The 14184-nt window shown below is 58.0% G+C and overlaps 2 protein-coding genes across 2 annotated transcripts; both read left to right on the top strand.

The window, feature by feature from the left end:
* Positions 1 to 875: 875 nt before the first annotated feature.
* Positions 876 to 6306, top strand: ATOSB (atos homolog B; the record flags this gene model as incomplete). The annotated part of the gene is made up of 7 exons (XM_082013119.1): positions 876 to 1955; positions 3551 to 3609; positions 3902 to 3998; positions 4496 to 4654; positions 5079 to 5147; positions 5611 to 5816; positions 6153 to 6306. 7 exons carry the CDS (start codon positions 876 to 878, stop codon positions 6304 to 6306), a joined length of 1824 nt encoding a protein of 607 aa, XP_081869245.1.
* A 1714-nt stretch (positions 6307 to 8020) lies between these two features.
* On the top strand, positions 8021 to 13806 carry STOML2 (stomatin like 2; the record flags this gene model as incomplete). Its single annotated transcript, XM_082012923.1, has 10 exons — positions 8021 to 8071; positions 8998 to 9150; positions 9463 to 9562; positions 10757 to 10815; positions 11223 to 11324; positions 11969 to 12103; positions 12638 to 12782; positions 13106 to 13185; positions 13430 to 13558; positions 13675 to 13806. 10 exons carry the CDS (start codon positions 8021 to 8023, stop codon positions 13804 to 13806), a joined length of 1086 nt encoding a protein of 361 aa, XP_081869049.1.
* Between the last annotated feature and the right edge of the window lie 378 nt (positions 13807 to 14184).

The raw sequence follows: 14184 nt of genomic DNA, 5'->3' as shown, positions 1-14184 counted from the left end.
AAGTGAGGTGCCATGCAGCATGGAGGTCAGGCCCTTGGGGTAGGCAGGTGTGGGTGGATGGTACAGGAGCCCATGGTGGGTTCTGCAGCCCTTGGTGCCACCCAGCTGCTGATTGAAGTGGTGGAGATCTCTGGTCCAAGCCAGCAGAGCTGTGACATTAGGTCAGGTTTCCCCAGGCTGCCTCGCCAGGTTCCCATTGCCATCGTGGGTCTGGCAGCGTAGTGCCCCAGCCCTGCCTCATTCAGTGCATGCGGCTGGGACAGGTCTTCTTGGTGAGCTCTGGAAGATCTTGTTGCTTTTCCCCAAAGGGGTGATTACAGGCCTGAGCCCCTGGGACTGGTCTGACCTGCCTGACTCCTGTGCTCCAGAACAGTGCAAGTACATCAAGTCCCGGGCAGAGGGCAGGCTCCCTTCTCTCTACTTGCCTGGACTTTTCCCCGGTAGCCTCCAGCCCAGCTGGGAGACTCCTCTCCATACCCAGGTTGGGAAGGAAGTGCTGATCCTGCAGGTGGGTGACGCCACAGGGTTCCCTGGAGAGCCACACCAGCCTGGTTCCTCTTCCTGTCCCTGGAGAGGGAAGTCCAAGTGACACTGTACGGGGAGCTGCCCATGTCTGGCAGGTCCCTTGCAGCCAAAAGCCTGGAGGAGGACAGGGATCCTGGGCTGATCTCCATCCTCCTGCTATCTCTTTCCAGATGCTGTGCTGCAGTGCATCCTGTAGCAGAGAACTCACACAGACATCCTGAGCAAGGTGGAGTCCAGCTCCCACCCCTTGCCCTCACACCTTGACCTGTGGCACTTTACGGTCCCCCTCCTGCTGCTGCATGGGCTGTTGTGACTCCGGCTCCACTTGGAGTCCAGGCAAGTAAGGAACCATGCGGCACATCCACACAGAGACGTCCCCGCCCCCAGAGCACGGCACAGACCCCAGCCTGTCCCAGCCCAGGACAGAGGCACCCTTGGAACCTTCCCCACAGCGCTGCACCCACCGTGGCATTCTTGTGGGCTATAATGAGACAGAGATCAAGCGCCAGAAGGTTTACCAGGTCTCCATCTTCTCCCATCTCTCCAACTCCTCTGAGAGCATGGAGGAGCGGGCAGGCAACCGGTCAGCCGTCAAGAGGGGTTACCCAGAGCAACGAGCTCTGGAGGGGGTACGAGATCCGAAACGAACTCACTGGGGTGGCAGGCGGGTGGACGGCAAGCATGATGGGGACCCAGGGCAGGCTTCCCTGGACGATGACGATACCTTTGAGGATGGCCTGCTGGTGGAGGAGCTATCCCTGTGCGGCTCTGCCCAGCACTTCTCCCACAGCGGGCTGCGGGTGGTGGAGCACCGGTGTGAGGGCAGCGCTAGCCACAGCCCCAGGGCCAGCAGAGAGGACAGGCTGCAGGATGTCTCCTCCTCCTCCTGGCCCCAGCGCATTGCTTGCAGTACTTTGCACACAAGAGACGATTGCCCTGTCTCATCAGGGGATCAGCTTACAGACTACGGAGAGAATGGGGATCAGGCAAGTGGCCGCAACTTACTTCACTTTGATTTGCACAATATTGCACAAACACCCCAGCTGGACTCTGGTGGGAAGAGAGAAAAGCCAGGGAGCAGCCCAGCTCACAGCAGCACGGCTAGTGGAGAAGAGGAATGGCCAGCAGTGGCCAAAGAGTGCAAGGAGCCCCCAAGTCCACAGACAGCACTCAGCCCCGAGCCCAGCAACCTGAGCTCCCTGGAGAAGACACCCTGTGGGAGCAGAAAGCTCAGCAGCAGCAGCTGCCTAGCTAAAAGGAAGCTGCTGCATGCTGGCAAGGTTGTGGCTGACTCCTGCTCTGAGGACGAGAGCCTGTCCCTGCCGGCAAAGAAGAAGAGGGTCCTGCTGTGCCATCCCGTGCCCACGGCCTGCCGCAGCACTGATGCCAAGGGGGCCCCATTCTGGAACCATCTGCTTCCCATGGCCAAGGTGAGCATCACTCATGGGGGAGGCAGGGAATGGCCTGGGAATAACCAGAACTCAGGCCTGTCCTCATGGGCAATGTGGTCTGTTGTGGCACAGTGCCCTGTCCCATCCCAGTGCCGCAGCACTGGTGTGAGCAGAGCAGCAGCTGACAGCCAGCCCTGGAACACACAGTCTGCAGGTTGTCACCAGCAATTAATGCCTTGTAGGCACTGGATCCTCTGCTTGAAACCAGCTCTGTGGCCTGAAGAGCCATTGTCGGACAGGACATGACCTCCTTATGACAGTGAGAGTTGGATGGGTGGCGTGAGGCCACAGTCAGTGTCTGACAGCTTCTCGTTAAACTAGACTTACTGTCAGGCTTGGGAAGAGCAGCTGGCCCCTGCCTGGCTGACAAGGAGGAAAGCAGAGGTGGGGGATGGCTTGTGTCCTGGGCCATGGTATCCATCAGGGCAGGGGTTCAGTGGCAGGGAGTGGGACTGGACATGCTCTGTCCACGAAGTGGGAGCCCCAGCACTGTGTGCAGAGATGCCACTGGCTTTTCTGCAGTTCCGGGGTTCCCATGGTGTGTCCCCATGGTGCCACAAGCTCTTAGAAATGGGGCAGGCTCCAGAGGTTTGCAACTACCTTGGCAACTCAAAAGCTGCCTGATTCCTTGCTGCTTACCCACCCCTCCTACCCAGCTCCCTGCCTTCACTGTGTCCTGCCAGATGAGGCTGCAGCAGATGCATGCCAGAGCCAGCACACTCCTGTCTTTCCCTGGGGCATCCCATGGTGTAGGGACTGACAACAGAGCTACCCTGGCTGCTTGCTGCTTGGTGCTGGGAGATGCTGTTGATGGGGCACAGCTCCATCCCTCCTTCATCCAGTTTTGGTGACTGTGCCTCAGCCCAGCTGCCCCCAGCATTGCCCTTGCAGAGTGAAGCCCTCCAGTAGCTTCCCTGGGTTTTCCCGCCTGGTCATGCCAGCCAGCTCCATCATCCCTTTGTGTTGTGCTGCCCTTTGTGTGGCTTCCAGAAGGGAAAACCCCTGAAAAGGGGACATCTTTAAAAGGAGGCTGCAGTGTGGCTCTGGCTTTAACCCACCACCCTACAGCTGTAGGAGGCTGGCTGTGGGCAGGGGTGGGCAGCACGCCCCTCTGCCTGGCAGCACTACCGAGGACTTTGTATGAGTCACCAGGGGACAGGACTTCTCCCGGGCTGGTAGGGGAGCTTCATCATAGGTGTTACTGTTCCCTGGGAGGTGCAAGGGGATGTTGGTGCATGACTTTGTCTGGGAGTGTCTCACCACTGGGCTGGACCTGAGACCTGCTTTGCAAGGTGGGAGTCGTGTGCTGCACCCTCAGCTTGGGTACCAACGCCCTCATCCCCAGCAGAGCCACTTTGGGGTTTGGGCAGCCCCAGGTCCCCACCAGACACCCCAGCCCTTGCGCTGCCCTGCCGGCCACCCCTTCAGAGGCCACTGATGGCTCCCCATGGATGGGAGCCTGTCTGATCTGCTGGGACCCTTGTGGGGCAAGGCAAGGGGTGATGGTATCTCCCAGGGGTGAGCAGTCCCTGGTTGCTGCCCTAACATGGTTCTTGATTTCGTGTCTCCTCTAGAGCTCTGCAGATTGCACTGCAATTGGGAGGACACTGAAGAGCAGGCTGCGCCTCAAATTGTGAGTGTCCCGGCAGCCCTGTGGGATGGACATGGGGGCTTGGAGTGCCTAGCCACCCCAGCACCACACTGCCCCATGAGATGGTCAGGCTGGGTCTAATCCTCTTCCCTGCCCCAGGCATCTCCCCTCCACAAGACCCCAGGCTGTGGAGTGGAAGGATGTTTCTTCTGCCCCTGGCGGGTAGGAAAGTGGGTTCAACCACCACCAAAGAAAGGGACAGGGGGACCTGGAGAGGGCAGCCCAGGGCTGCTTACTCTCTAGTTCAACACCCATCTTCTCTTCTGTCTCAAAGGCAACATCTCCGGAGCAGTGTCCAGAGGGGTACCAGGTCCTCTGCAGCACCCTGGGCCACCACCACTGTCAGCCATGCCCTGCTGGGCAACTTTGAGGTAACAGCACCCACCTGCCGGGGAGGGAGGTGGGTCCTGGGGGCTCCAGGCTGGGCTGGAGATGGGTCTGAGAGGCTGAACTTGTTGGGATCGCCAGCGTTGAGCTGGACTGATTGTCGCAAAGGGCCTGGCGTGCAGTGGCCACATCACATAGCTACCATCCACAAGCAGGATGGCTCAGCCAAGCAGATCCTTGGGTGATGCTCCAGGACCCTGGACCCTGCTGAGATGGCTGCTGCAGAGCTGAGTGGCTGAGCCATGGCGCTTTTCCTGCTTCTCTCTGTTAGATGGCTGGTTTCAGCCCACCAATTCAGGATGGGTTTGTCTCAGAGTGAGCAGCCAGGGCTCCTCGTGGATGGCCTCTAGAAAGCCAGGAGACAACGTGAGGGCAAGCAGACATGTGGTGGTAGTGGAGATGGGGGTGATCTCACCTGCAGCTTCAAGGCAAGGGGCAGGACCAGTGTTTGAAGGTCCCTAACACTTCCCTCCTCTCTCAGGAGTCCATCCTGAAAGGGCGTTTTGCACCATCAGGGAGGATCGAAGGGTTCACAGCAGAGATTGGTGCCAGTGGCTCCTACTGCCCCCAGCATGCCACCCTGCCCGTTGACGTCACCTATTTCGACATCTCTGAACATAGTGCACCCTCACCTTTCCTGGTATGTGGACAAGGGAGGGCTGGGACCGTGGGGGAGGTGAGTAGGGTCTGTACCCGGGCAATAACCATCCTGGGGGCTGCCCTCTCTGGAGAGCATGGCTCAAGCAACCACCTGCTTGAGTAGACAACTAGCTGTACCAGGGCCCTGTATTTAACCCAAAAAGCAAGAGGGAAAGAAGCAGGAACATTTGCAGGTGTATAAACAGGCAGGATGCTGCCCAGCTGTCTGGTGGCTGTTGCTTTGCTGTCACCTCTGTGTTGCTGCTTGTTCATCCCCCCAGTCTGGAGAGGGATGGAGCTGAGGATCTTCTTGCCACCTTGTGCCAGGTGCTCCCAGCAAGAGGGGCTCTCGGCCCCGTGCCGGGTCCCAGCTGGGCTCTCCATGGGCTTTTTCCCTCTCTCACATGCTGTTTGTTTTGCCCCAGGGAGTGATTGACTTGGAGGCCTTGGGAAAGAAGGGTTACAGTGTCCCCAAAGCTGGAACCATCCAAGTGGTGAGTTGTTCCCTGGCCTCCAGTAGTGCCATGGGGAGGGGGCCAGGTGGGCTCCAGTTGCCTCCCAGGGTGGATATGTTCCATTACATTGTTTGGCAGGGCAGCAGTCAGAAAGCTTGTGCAGAGGGGTACATGGCCACCAAGACAGCACAGTGGAGGGGAGCAGGGGGTCCCCAGGGTGCTAGCAGGGAGACAAGGTGACAGGAGATGTACAGAAGAGGTTGGTGGGCAGGGATGAAGTCTTGACAGGAGACCGTGTATGTGCAATGGGGATGGGATGGAGCACAGCAGTGGAGGTGGGTGGAAAGGTCTGACCTGTGGCCTCAGGCCAAGACCTCTGGGGCTGGTGTGGGGCTTTCTGGACCCTTGGGCCCACTGGTGCTGTCTCTAGATGCCCCAGCCCTGCCCTACAGATCCATTTCTGTGCCCTTCCCAGTCTCACCCCCTACCCCTCTGCCCCCAGACCTTATTTAACCCCAACAAGACTGTGGTGAAGATGTTCTTGGTGACCTACGACTTCCAGGACATGCCAGCCAACCACATGACCTTCCTCCGCCATCGCATTTTCCTGATGCCTGTGGGGAGGGAGGATGGGGCCACCGTGGCTCCCAGCAACTGCCCGGGCACCGGCCCACCCCGCAGGGTCCTCTGCTATCTGATGCACCTAAGGTAGGGCACACCAGGAGGGCTGGATGCCGGGCCCACGGTCACCCCTGGGCTCCTCTTCCATGTGTCCCTGCCTCCCCAAACCTTCAGGCCAGAGCGGGGGGGATGGCAGCCTGACCCCCTCGCCGTGGGGAGGAGCAAGGGCTGGCTGTTCCTCTGGGGAGGTTGGACCTGCCGTCCTGCCCACGGGCAGTGGTCTCCCTCCCTCTGAAGGCAACCTGAGAATGGCCACCTTGACCAGGGGCTAAAGTAGGCAAGGGGGTCATGCCCCCTGCCGAGGCTGTCCTGCTCTTGCCTGGGAGCCTGAGGTCCCTCCACCCTGCTCTTGTCTCCACTCAGGTTTCACAGCTCCAAGTCGGGGAAGATATACCTTCACAATGACATCCGTCTGCTTTTTTCTCGCAAGTCAATCGAGGTTGACTCGGGGATCCCCTATGAACTGAAATCCTTCACGGAGATGCCGAAAAACCCCCGCTACTCGCCCCGGGCCTGACCTTCTCCATCTGCCCACAGCCACTGGGGAGCCTCCAGCCCAGCACTTTCGGGGAGAGATGAGTAAAGGGCCAGCAAAGCAAGCACCAGTTTGAAGTATCACCCTCCCTGCACACCCCCATCCTCCTGAGCAGCACAGACACCATGCCTGTGCCCTGCAGCAGGGCTGGGATGACCGTAGGAGTTTCACCAGGCGGGGCAGTGGCTGAGGAGGAGCCCTGGGCACTCCAGGGCCATGCCCAAGCCTTCTGCTGGCAACTGCTCCTCAGTTGGAGACATGGCTGGAGCTGCAGGGGGGGAGTGAAGAATTGGGCTGGGGTGTCCAGGTGAGGCTGCCCATCCTGGTCCCGGGGTTGGGAGCAGAAAGTGCAGAAGAGTTTGTATTTATTTGTATTTATTACTGCTGGGAGCACAGAGGTTTGTGCTGAGGATCACAGGTGCTATGCTATTCTTCCCCCGAACCTTGTTGGTGCTGGATGAGGCCCCTGGCAGCGTGGCACTGCCTGGGTTGGGGTAGGGCTATGGGGACTGTGAGGGTGACTGGGGACAGGGACACCTCAGGCTGTGGAAGACAGGGTGACCCACCTCTTGGCCAGGGTGCAGCTCCTGGACTGGGGCTGTGTTAAAAGCCCTGGGAGAGGCCAAGACTTGCTGGGCATGAGCTCTGGCAGCTTGGGCCAGCCTAGACTTGCCCTCCTACCAAGTGGTGGAGATTGCCCAAAAATCAGAGCCTTGCGCTGTCTGCATGTGTGGGGTGAATCCTATCCAAGAGGTGGCAGGGTCCTGCCAGCAGTGTGATCAGGTGCTGGAGGGTGGGCAGGAGCCCCAGCTTAGTCCCTGGGACAAGGGGAAGCAGCAGAAGACACCAAATGAGAGTCAGGCTGGACATTCACAGGGGAGTTTGGGGGCGATCTGGAGCAGTGTCCGTTCCTGCTGCAGCCTTGGGAGCTGTGGCCGTGCCCAGGGTGGGTCAGAAAGGTGAGAGGGTATGGGGGCAAGGGAAAAACGAGCTTGCCTGTACCTCATCTGCATTGCTCTGCAAACAATGTCTCTGCTGGGCTCTTGATGCCAGTTCAGGCTCTCGGGAGCCCCAGCCCCACTGTAAGGGGAAGGATGAGAGGGACAGGGCCCCACGCCATCACATGCCAGCCTCTGTGGGGCTGCGGCCTCGCTGCAGCAGGCACGACCCCGGGGACGGAGGCTCCCTGGGACAGCCATCGTTTTACCAAAAGCCCACCTCCTCTTCAGGTCACTCCACCAGGGACAGGCTAGGCCAGAACTCTGCCACACCAGCGCCGGCTAGGGCCTGTTCTCCTCTATCCGCAGGTGGCCGAGAGGCCCCGGCCCTGCTCACCCCCACACAGCGGGGGCCTACTCCCCCCACAGCACCTGGGTCCTCCCATCCCACGGCACCGTGCCCTGGGGTTCCACTTCCCCCCAAGACAGTGAGATTTCCACAGGCCCCCCTCGTCGCATCCTAGTGGGGGCGGGGGAGCCGTACCGGTACTTTTCGTGTTTCTAATTTAATAAACACCCGTTTGGAGACCATACCCGGCCTTCACTGTTCCCAAGGGCGGGCGGAACGACGGGTAGCGGCCGCCGCAGCGGGACGGATCGCCTCGGATGATGCACCCGGAAGGGGCGGTGTCTCCGGAGAGGCCTTCCGGGGCGGTGGGGGAGAGGCGGCGGCTCCGAGCGGGGCGGGCGGCGGAGCGATGCTGGCGCGGGTGGGCCGCCGGGCCGGGCCTGGCCTCGGCCTGCTGCAGGTGGGGCGGGGGCAGCGGGGCTGAGGTTCTGGTGTCGGGGCTCTGGGGAAGTTCTGGGGTCGTTCTGGGGTCGTGGGGGCTCGGCTGGGGGGAACTGGGCAGGGACAGGGGTGGGGGAGTGCAGAAGAGGTCTGGCGGCAAACGGGTATGGCGCCTGAGGTGTGGTAGTGGGTGGGTGGTGTTGCGGGACTGGGGGAGACCGGGTGTGGGGAGCGGTGAGGGAGCTAAGGGGGCTGGCGCTGGGAGCGGGCTGTGTGGGAGAAATGGATGTGGGGGGCTGTGGAGGCCTGATAGTTGGGTTGTGGGGGAGAGGAGTAGTGAGGAGGTGGGAGGAGGGGGGGAGCCGGGCATGAGAGGTAGTGAGGAGAGCTGTGGGAGTAAGGCTGTGGGGAGGAGGCTGAAGGAGTGCCTAGAAACAGGGGAACAAGTCCTTGGGGGGCCGAGAAGACAGCCACAGCTGGGGAGGGACAGGCTGTCAAAGCAGGGTGGCCTGGGACTGAGGTGAGGGAGAGGAGTAGGAGAATGGGTCTGACCAGGTTATAGGGGGCCAAGTGGGGCAGAGGAGATCCCACCCCACACCTTCTTTTCCCTTATGGTGTTGTGGAGGCTTTATTCCCGCCATGCCCCTGCTGCTAGTGGGGATATGAGGAAAGGGGAGACACAGAGGAAGCTCCAGCATGGGGGTGAGCCCCACTACACCTGTGGGGAAGGCCCTGACACTAGCGCTGCCTGTGGGTGCCAGCTCTCATCCCTGTGGGGACAACCAATGTCTCTCATGGCATGGGCTTGCGTTGGGGTCTCAGTGTTGCTTCTTGCCCTTGTGTATCAGGGCTGCAAGCAGCAATCCCAGGTGGGAGAGCAGGGGTGGTGCTGGGCTCCAGAATGCCAGCAGCTGGTCTCCACCCTGTTCCTTTTCCTTTCTCCAGCACTCCCAGCAGCTGAAGCATTCAGCGAGGCTGTCCCCGGCACAGCACCGCTTGAACTCTAGCCTGCCTGTGAATATTGGGGTGCTCTTTGTGCCGCAGCAGGAGGCTTGGGTGGTGGAGAGGATGGGCAAGTTCCACCGAATACTTGAGCCTGTAAGGAACCACTTTTCTCCCCTTCTGGATTCATCAGGTTCCTAAAGCTGTAGCGAGGCGCGACCTTTGCATGAGGATTCAGAGATGGTGTGCTTATTCTTCCAGATTTTTGACTGCCTGTTCCCTTGGTGGAGTGTTAAAAGCACTGAGAAGCCTGTATTTCCCCCTGTGTGTAAAACATGTTTCCTCTGCGTGCAGCATCTGTAGCATACTTGAACTTCGTTTGCACAGATCTCTGTAGTCTGGCTGAGCTTCCTGGGGGGAAAACCCCAGATCAGAGGGCTCAGCCATCTAATCCTGCCCTTTTCCCAGGGTTTGAACTTCCTCATCCCTCTGCTGGATCGGATTCGTTATGTACAGAGTCTCAAAGAAATTGTCATTAATGTCCCAGAGCAGTCAGCTGTCACCCTAGGTAAGGAACAGTTTCTGCATTCTGCCTCTTTCCTTCTGCTGCATTTGGGGTGAGCAAGGGACAGAGTGGGGAGGAGTGGAAATGTCCCATGCTCCTGCACTCAGCCCTGTCCCTGGGGTCTCAGGCTTGGCCATACTCCTGGTGCTGTGAGTGGGGACACCCCAGGAAGTCCCATCTGCTCTCTTAGGGCTGAAGCTGCCCCTTCTTGCTGGGTTGTGTGCACCTGGGCAGGAGTCAATTTTTCAGATGTCTTCCTGTCTTGAACCATGAAAAATCTCCTTTGTGTTTCTGTAAAAAATATTTCAGATCAAATTAATGGATAGCTCTATTAAAATTCAAGTATTAAGCTTTTTGTTTTGTTCCCCCCGCCCCGCTTAAATCTTCATTTATGAAGATAACTGCAGTATGGAATGTTTTGAGCTGGAGACCTCAGACTTCTTGTATATTAAAACGTCAAAATATAGTGTTTTGTGGGGAACATGAAGGTCAGTTTTACAAAGCCTTTTAGATACGGAGATCTGTTTCAGCCAATCCTTTTTCTGTGCCACACAGGGAGGAAAGGGATTGTTAACAGATTTACACATGCTGGCCACCATAACATGGTCCAACCCCAGGATCCTTTTGAGAATGCAAAATCTGAGTGGAGGTTTCAGATTAGTCTTTTATTAGTTCTAGGGTTACAGCTTGACCTGGGTGCCTCTGGAGAGGGGCCCCTACCCCAATTCATGACTCTCAGTTACACCCATATAACCCATCACTTGATCCCCAAGCCAAATCCCAAGTCCAGTTGCTTAATTCTGGTCTGTGGTCTCTTGATTTCTTACTGATTTTTACTGTTGCCGGGCTGATCTTCTGAAGTTACTTCATTCTCTTGGAATTGTTTCCTTGGTCCTTATCTTCTTCATTTCACTGCTATCTGCTGAATTCAGCAAGTTCTTTGTTAGCAACATTAGTTTTATCAAAAAGTTTACACTTGGTCAGCTCTTGCAGCCTAAGGCTTCAGCTACTGTAGCTGCTAATGCTAAGCCACTAATGCTAAACGAAACTATTTGGAGAGAAGAGCACAGTTAATCAAATCTCTTCGGTAACAGGGATGACCCTGCCCAGCTCTGCTAGCTCTGTCGGTGTAGAGGGGATTGCCATATTTTGTCTTTGGTGCTTCAGTAAACAGGACGTGTTGTTCTCTCCTGGCAGATAACGTCACCCTGCAGATTGATGGTGTGCTATATCTGCGGGTTATGGACCCCTACAAGGTACTGTCCCTGCTGTGGTGACCCTCAGCCTGAGTCACACTTGCAGCCTCCGAGTGTCTGTGGCTGCGCCCACATGGTCTATGTGTGCCGCGCCTCTCCACTGGCTACCTTGGCAGCCCCTTGGGTACCACTTGCCTGCCTCTGCTGGCCCCCTTCTCCCTGCCACTCCCACTTCAGCCTCTGCCTGGCTTGCTGCACCCTGCAGGGCAGCGGGGCTGAGTGCCTCAATCCCTCCCAAGGGAGCTAGAGGAGGAAGGGAAGGCAGATCTTGGCTCTAGACCCTGCTGTTCTTTAGTGGGGGTGTCTGTGGCAGGTTTCTTGTCTTAGCGCTGTATTTACCCATCCTGCTTCCTTCAGGGTCCCTCTTGGCACTGCCATCAATTCTGTTTTTTGCTTCTGCTCTCCAGGCCAGCTATGGGGTGGAAGATCCTGAGTATGCAGTGACCCAGCTGGCCCAGACCACCATGAGATCTGAACTTGGCAAACTCTCCCTTGACAGAGTCTTCCGGGTGAGCTGGGGAGGTTGATCATGGAGCTGCCAGCATCTCTCAAAACTCTGGGACAGTCTGCAGGGCCAGGCTGATATGCTTAACAGCAAAACACCCTCTGCTTAGAGGGTTTCAGTTTCATTTGACCTATTAGTGAATCCTTGGAGATGGGTCTTGTTTGTTTTTTTGGTGGGTTTTTTTTTAAAGGAGCTATTTTTTCCCCTGCCCTGGATTAGTGAGAAAGGGTGATGGACGACATGGGCCCAGACCTGGCTGGTCCAGCTGCATTTCTCTTGAGTCAGTGACTCTTTGCCCAGGCCCAGTGATGAGTGTCCTGGCTGGCCCGGTTCATGGGGGGCTGTAACCCTCATGCTGCATTTGCTGGGTAGAAACAGGAGCTACCTGCATTCCTGGTGTACACCTGCATACTCAGGTGTATGGCAAATGTTTTGTATCCCAGCAATTTCAGTTTGGGGCACTGCCCTTCATAGGAGAAGGTGACCGCTTCAAGAGACCACGGAAGCATTTGGCCCTGCCTTACCCCTGTGGAGATGGGTTTTTCTGGCCGACTGTGGCCAGTGAGGGAGGATATGTTTCCCTCCTGACCCCTGTCTCCTGCTAAGTGCCTCTTCTTTGCTGTCTGCCATTTCTTTTGCGCACCCCAGGAGCGGGAGTCCCTCAACGCCAATATTGTGGATGCCATCAACCAGGCCTCGGACTGCTGGGGCATCCGGTGCCTGCGCTACGAGATCAAGGACATCCACGTGCCCCCACGCGTGAAGGAATCTATGCAGATGCAGGTTTGTTTCCCTGTATGGGTGGTGTAGAAGGAGAGGGAAGTCTCCCCTTCCATGCTGCACGGTTCTTCTCTGTCTGGAGCGGGCAGTACTGGGCCCTCCTGTGGTGAGGGAAGCCCATTGGCACTTTGGCTGCGAACATACAGCTGTTAAATAAGTAATTCCTGTCCTTATTTTGGCAGTGGTGGCCACTGTCAGCTCCCTTTAAAATCCTTACTGGGTTCTGTAGGAATTGAATCCCAGAGCTCCTAAGGTCTCCCCTTGAGAAGAGCCAGGCACCAGATCTTGACTAGAAGGGGAGGAGGGGGAAGTGGCCATCCTGTTAGGTGTGGACTGGGCTGGGGAGGGCTGTGCAGCGTGAGGAGCAGAACCAGCCCTTGCCGGGGATCGCTCAGTGTTTTATAGCTGTGTTCTCACCCTCTGCTAAACTGTGCTTGCCCACGTGGGATGCAGGAGTGTCTCCATGCTATGTTTGCCCCACGGATGGGCTTTACCCAGCTCAGCCATGGCAGTCTGGTGTCTGACCTCTGTTTGCAGGTGGAAGCCGAGCGACGGAAGCGGGCGACAGTGCTGGAGTCGGAGGGGACGCGGGAATCAGCTATCAATGTGGCTGAGGGGCAGAAGCAGGCCCAGATCCTGGCGTCAGAAGCTGAGAAGGCTGAGCAAATCAACAAAGCTGCTGGTAGTGCCTTGGGCTAGAACATGTGGGGCCTGGGAGATCTGTAGCCCTCTGCACTGAGTGGTGATGCTCTGTGGGGAGCATCACTGTCTGTAGGCCAGGCTTCCTCAGACATGCTGATCCTTCCACTGCTGGGGCCCTCAGGCTAAGCTCCAGCTTGTGTTGCTGCCCCACAGCCCGGGGCAGCAGGAGGTGTGTGGCAGGACTATTGCCGATGTGCTGCTGTTGGAGGAGAGGAGGCTTTGTCTGCATGAAATTGTCTTGATTTGCCCCTTGCAAGCACTTTGTCGCAGTTCTGATGCATATTCTGCTGTGGTTCATTGCAGGAGAAGCCAACGCCATGCTGGTCAAGGCCAGGGCCAAGGCAGAGGCTATTCAGCTCCTGGCAGCTGCTCTGGCACAGCAGGTGAGCGACGGCTCTGTGGGGCAGCCAGCGCTCTGGCACTAGCACTGTCACTGGGGAAGGTGAAACGAGGGCCGGGGTGGCACCGGGCTCTCTATTGGACGCTCTCTGGCATCTTCACCAGCAGCAGGCGAGGAATTTTGCTGTCTTGGGGGCTGTGACCAGCCAGGGCAGGCTGAGGAAAGGGGCATGGGTGGGCTCTGGGCGGTACGTGACTCGCTGCTGAGCCTCATCCCTCTCTCCTCAGCATGGCAGTGCCGCTGCCTCTCTCTCTGTAGCAGAGCAGTACGTGAGCGCCTTCTCCAAGCTTGCCAAAGACTCCAACACCATCCTGCTGCCCGCCAACACTGGCGACATCACCAACATGGTCGCGCAGGTCAGTGTGGTCAGAGGGACCCCGTCTCTTGCCCTGGGGAGGTGAAGGTGGCAGCCAGGCGGCAGCCAGGCGGGGCCTGGCCCTCTCCTCCCCCATGGCTCTCTTGTTGCCTCCAGGCCCTGGGCATCTACACCACGCTGACGAAGTCACCAACTGAGAAGACCCAGGAGGAGATGCCTGCAGCGTGCGAGGACCCCCAGCCTCCTGCCGTGGAGGTGCTGAAGGCAGAACAGGCCAGCTCCAGCTAGCATGGCTGGAAGGATCTTGGGGCCTGCTGGGCTGCCGGCAGTCCTGTCCTGCCGCCCTCCCCAGTCCAATACCCTTCTTCTTCCCTTAGTCCTTATTTTGTATTTGGGTTTAAATCATGTAATAAATGGTACCAGTGCTCCTGCAGCTCATCCCCCTGCCCTTGAGAGCACGACCTGTGACCCTGCAGTCTGCCGCTGTAGGGGGGACCATCCCTCCTAAGCAGGCTCCTGCCGGGAGCTCCCACTGACAGGCAGTGATGGCGAGAGGAGCTGGGGGACCTCTTGCCTACAGTCCCCCTTGCCAGGGACATGAGCTCCTGTGGTTGTCCTCTCGCTCTCCTGCTAGCCTGCCCCTAGAACGGCGGGTTGTCTCTAGTG

Source organism: Phaethon aethereus, assembly GCF_964289735.1.
Source record: "Phaethon aethereus genome assembly, chromosome: Z".
NCBI lineage: Eukaryota > Metazoa > Chordata > Aves > Phaethontiformes > Phaethontidae > Phaethon > Phaethon aethereus.
This window is presented reverse-complemented; position numbering and strand designations above follow the sequence as displayed.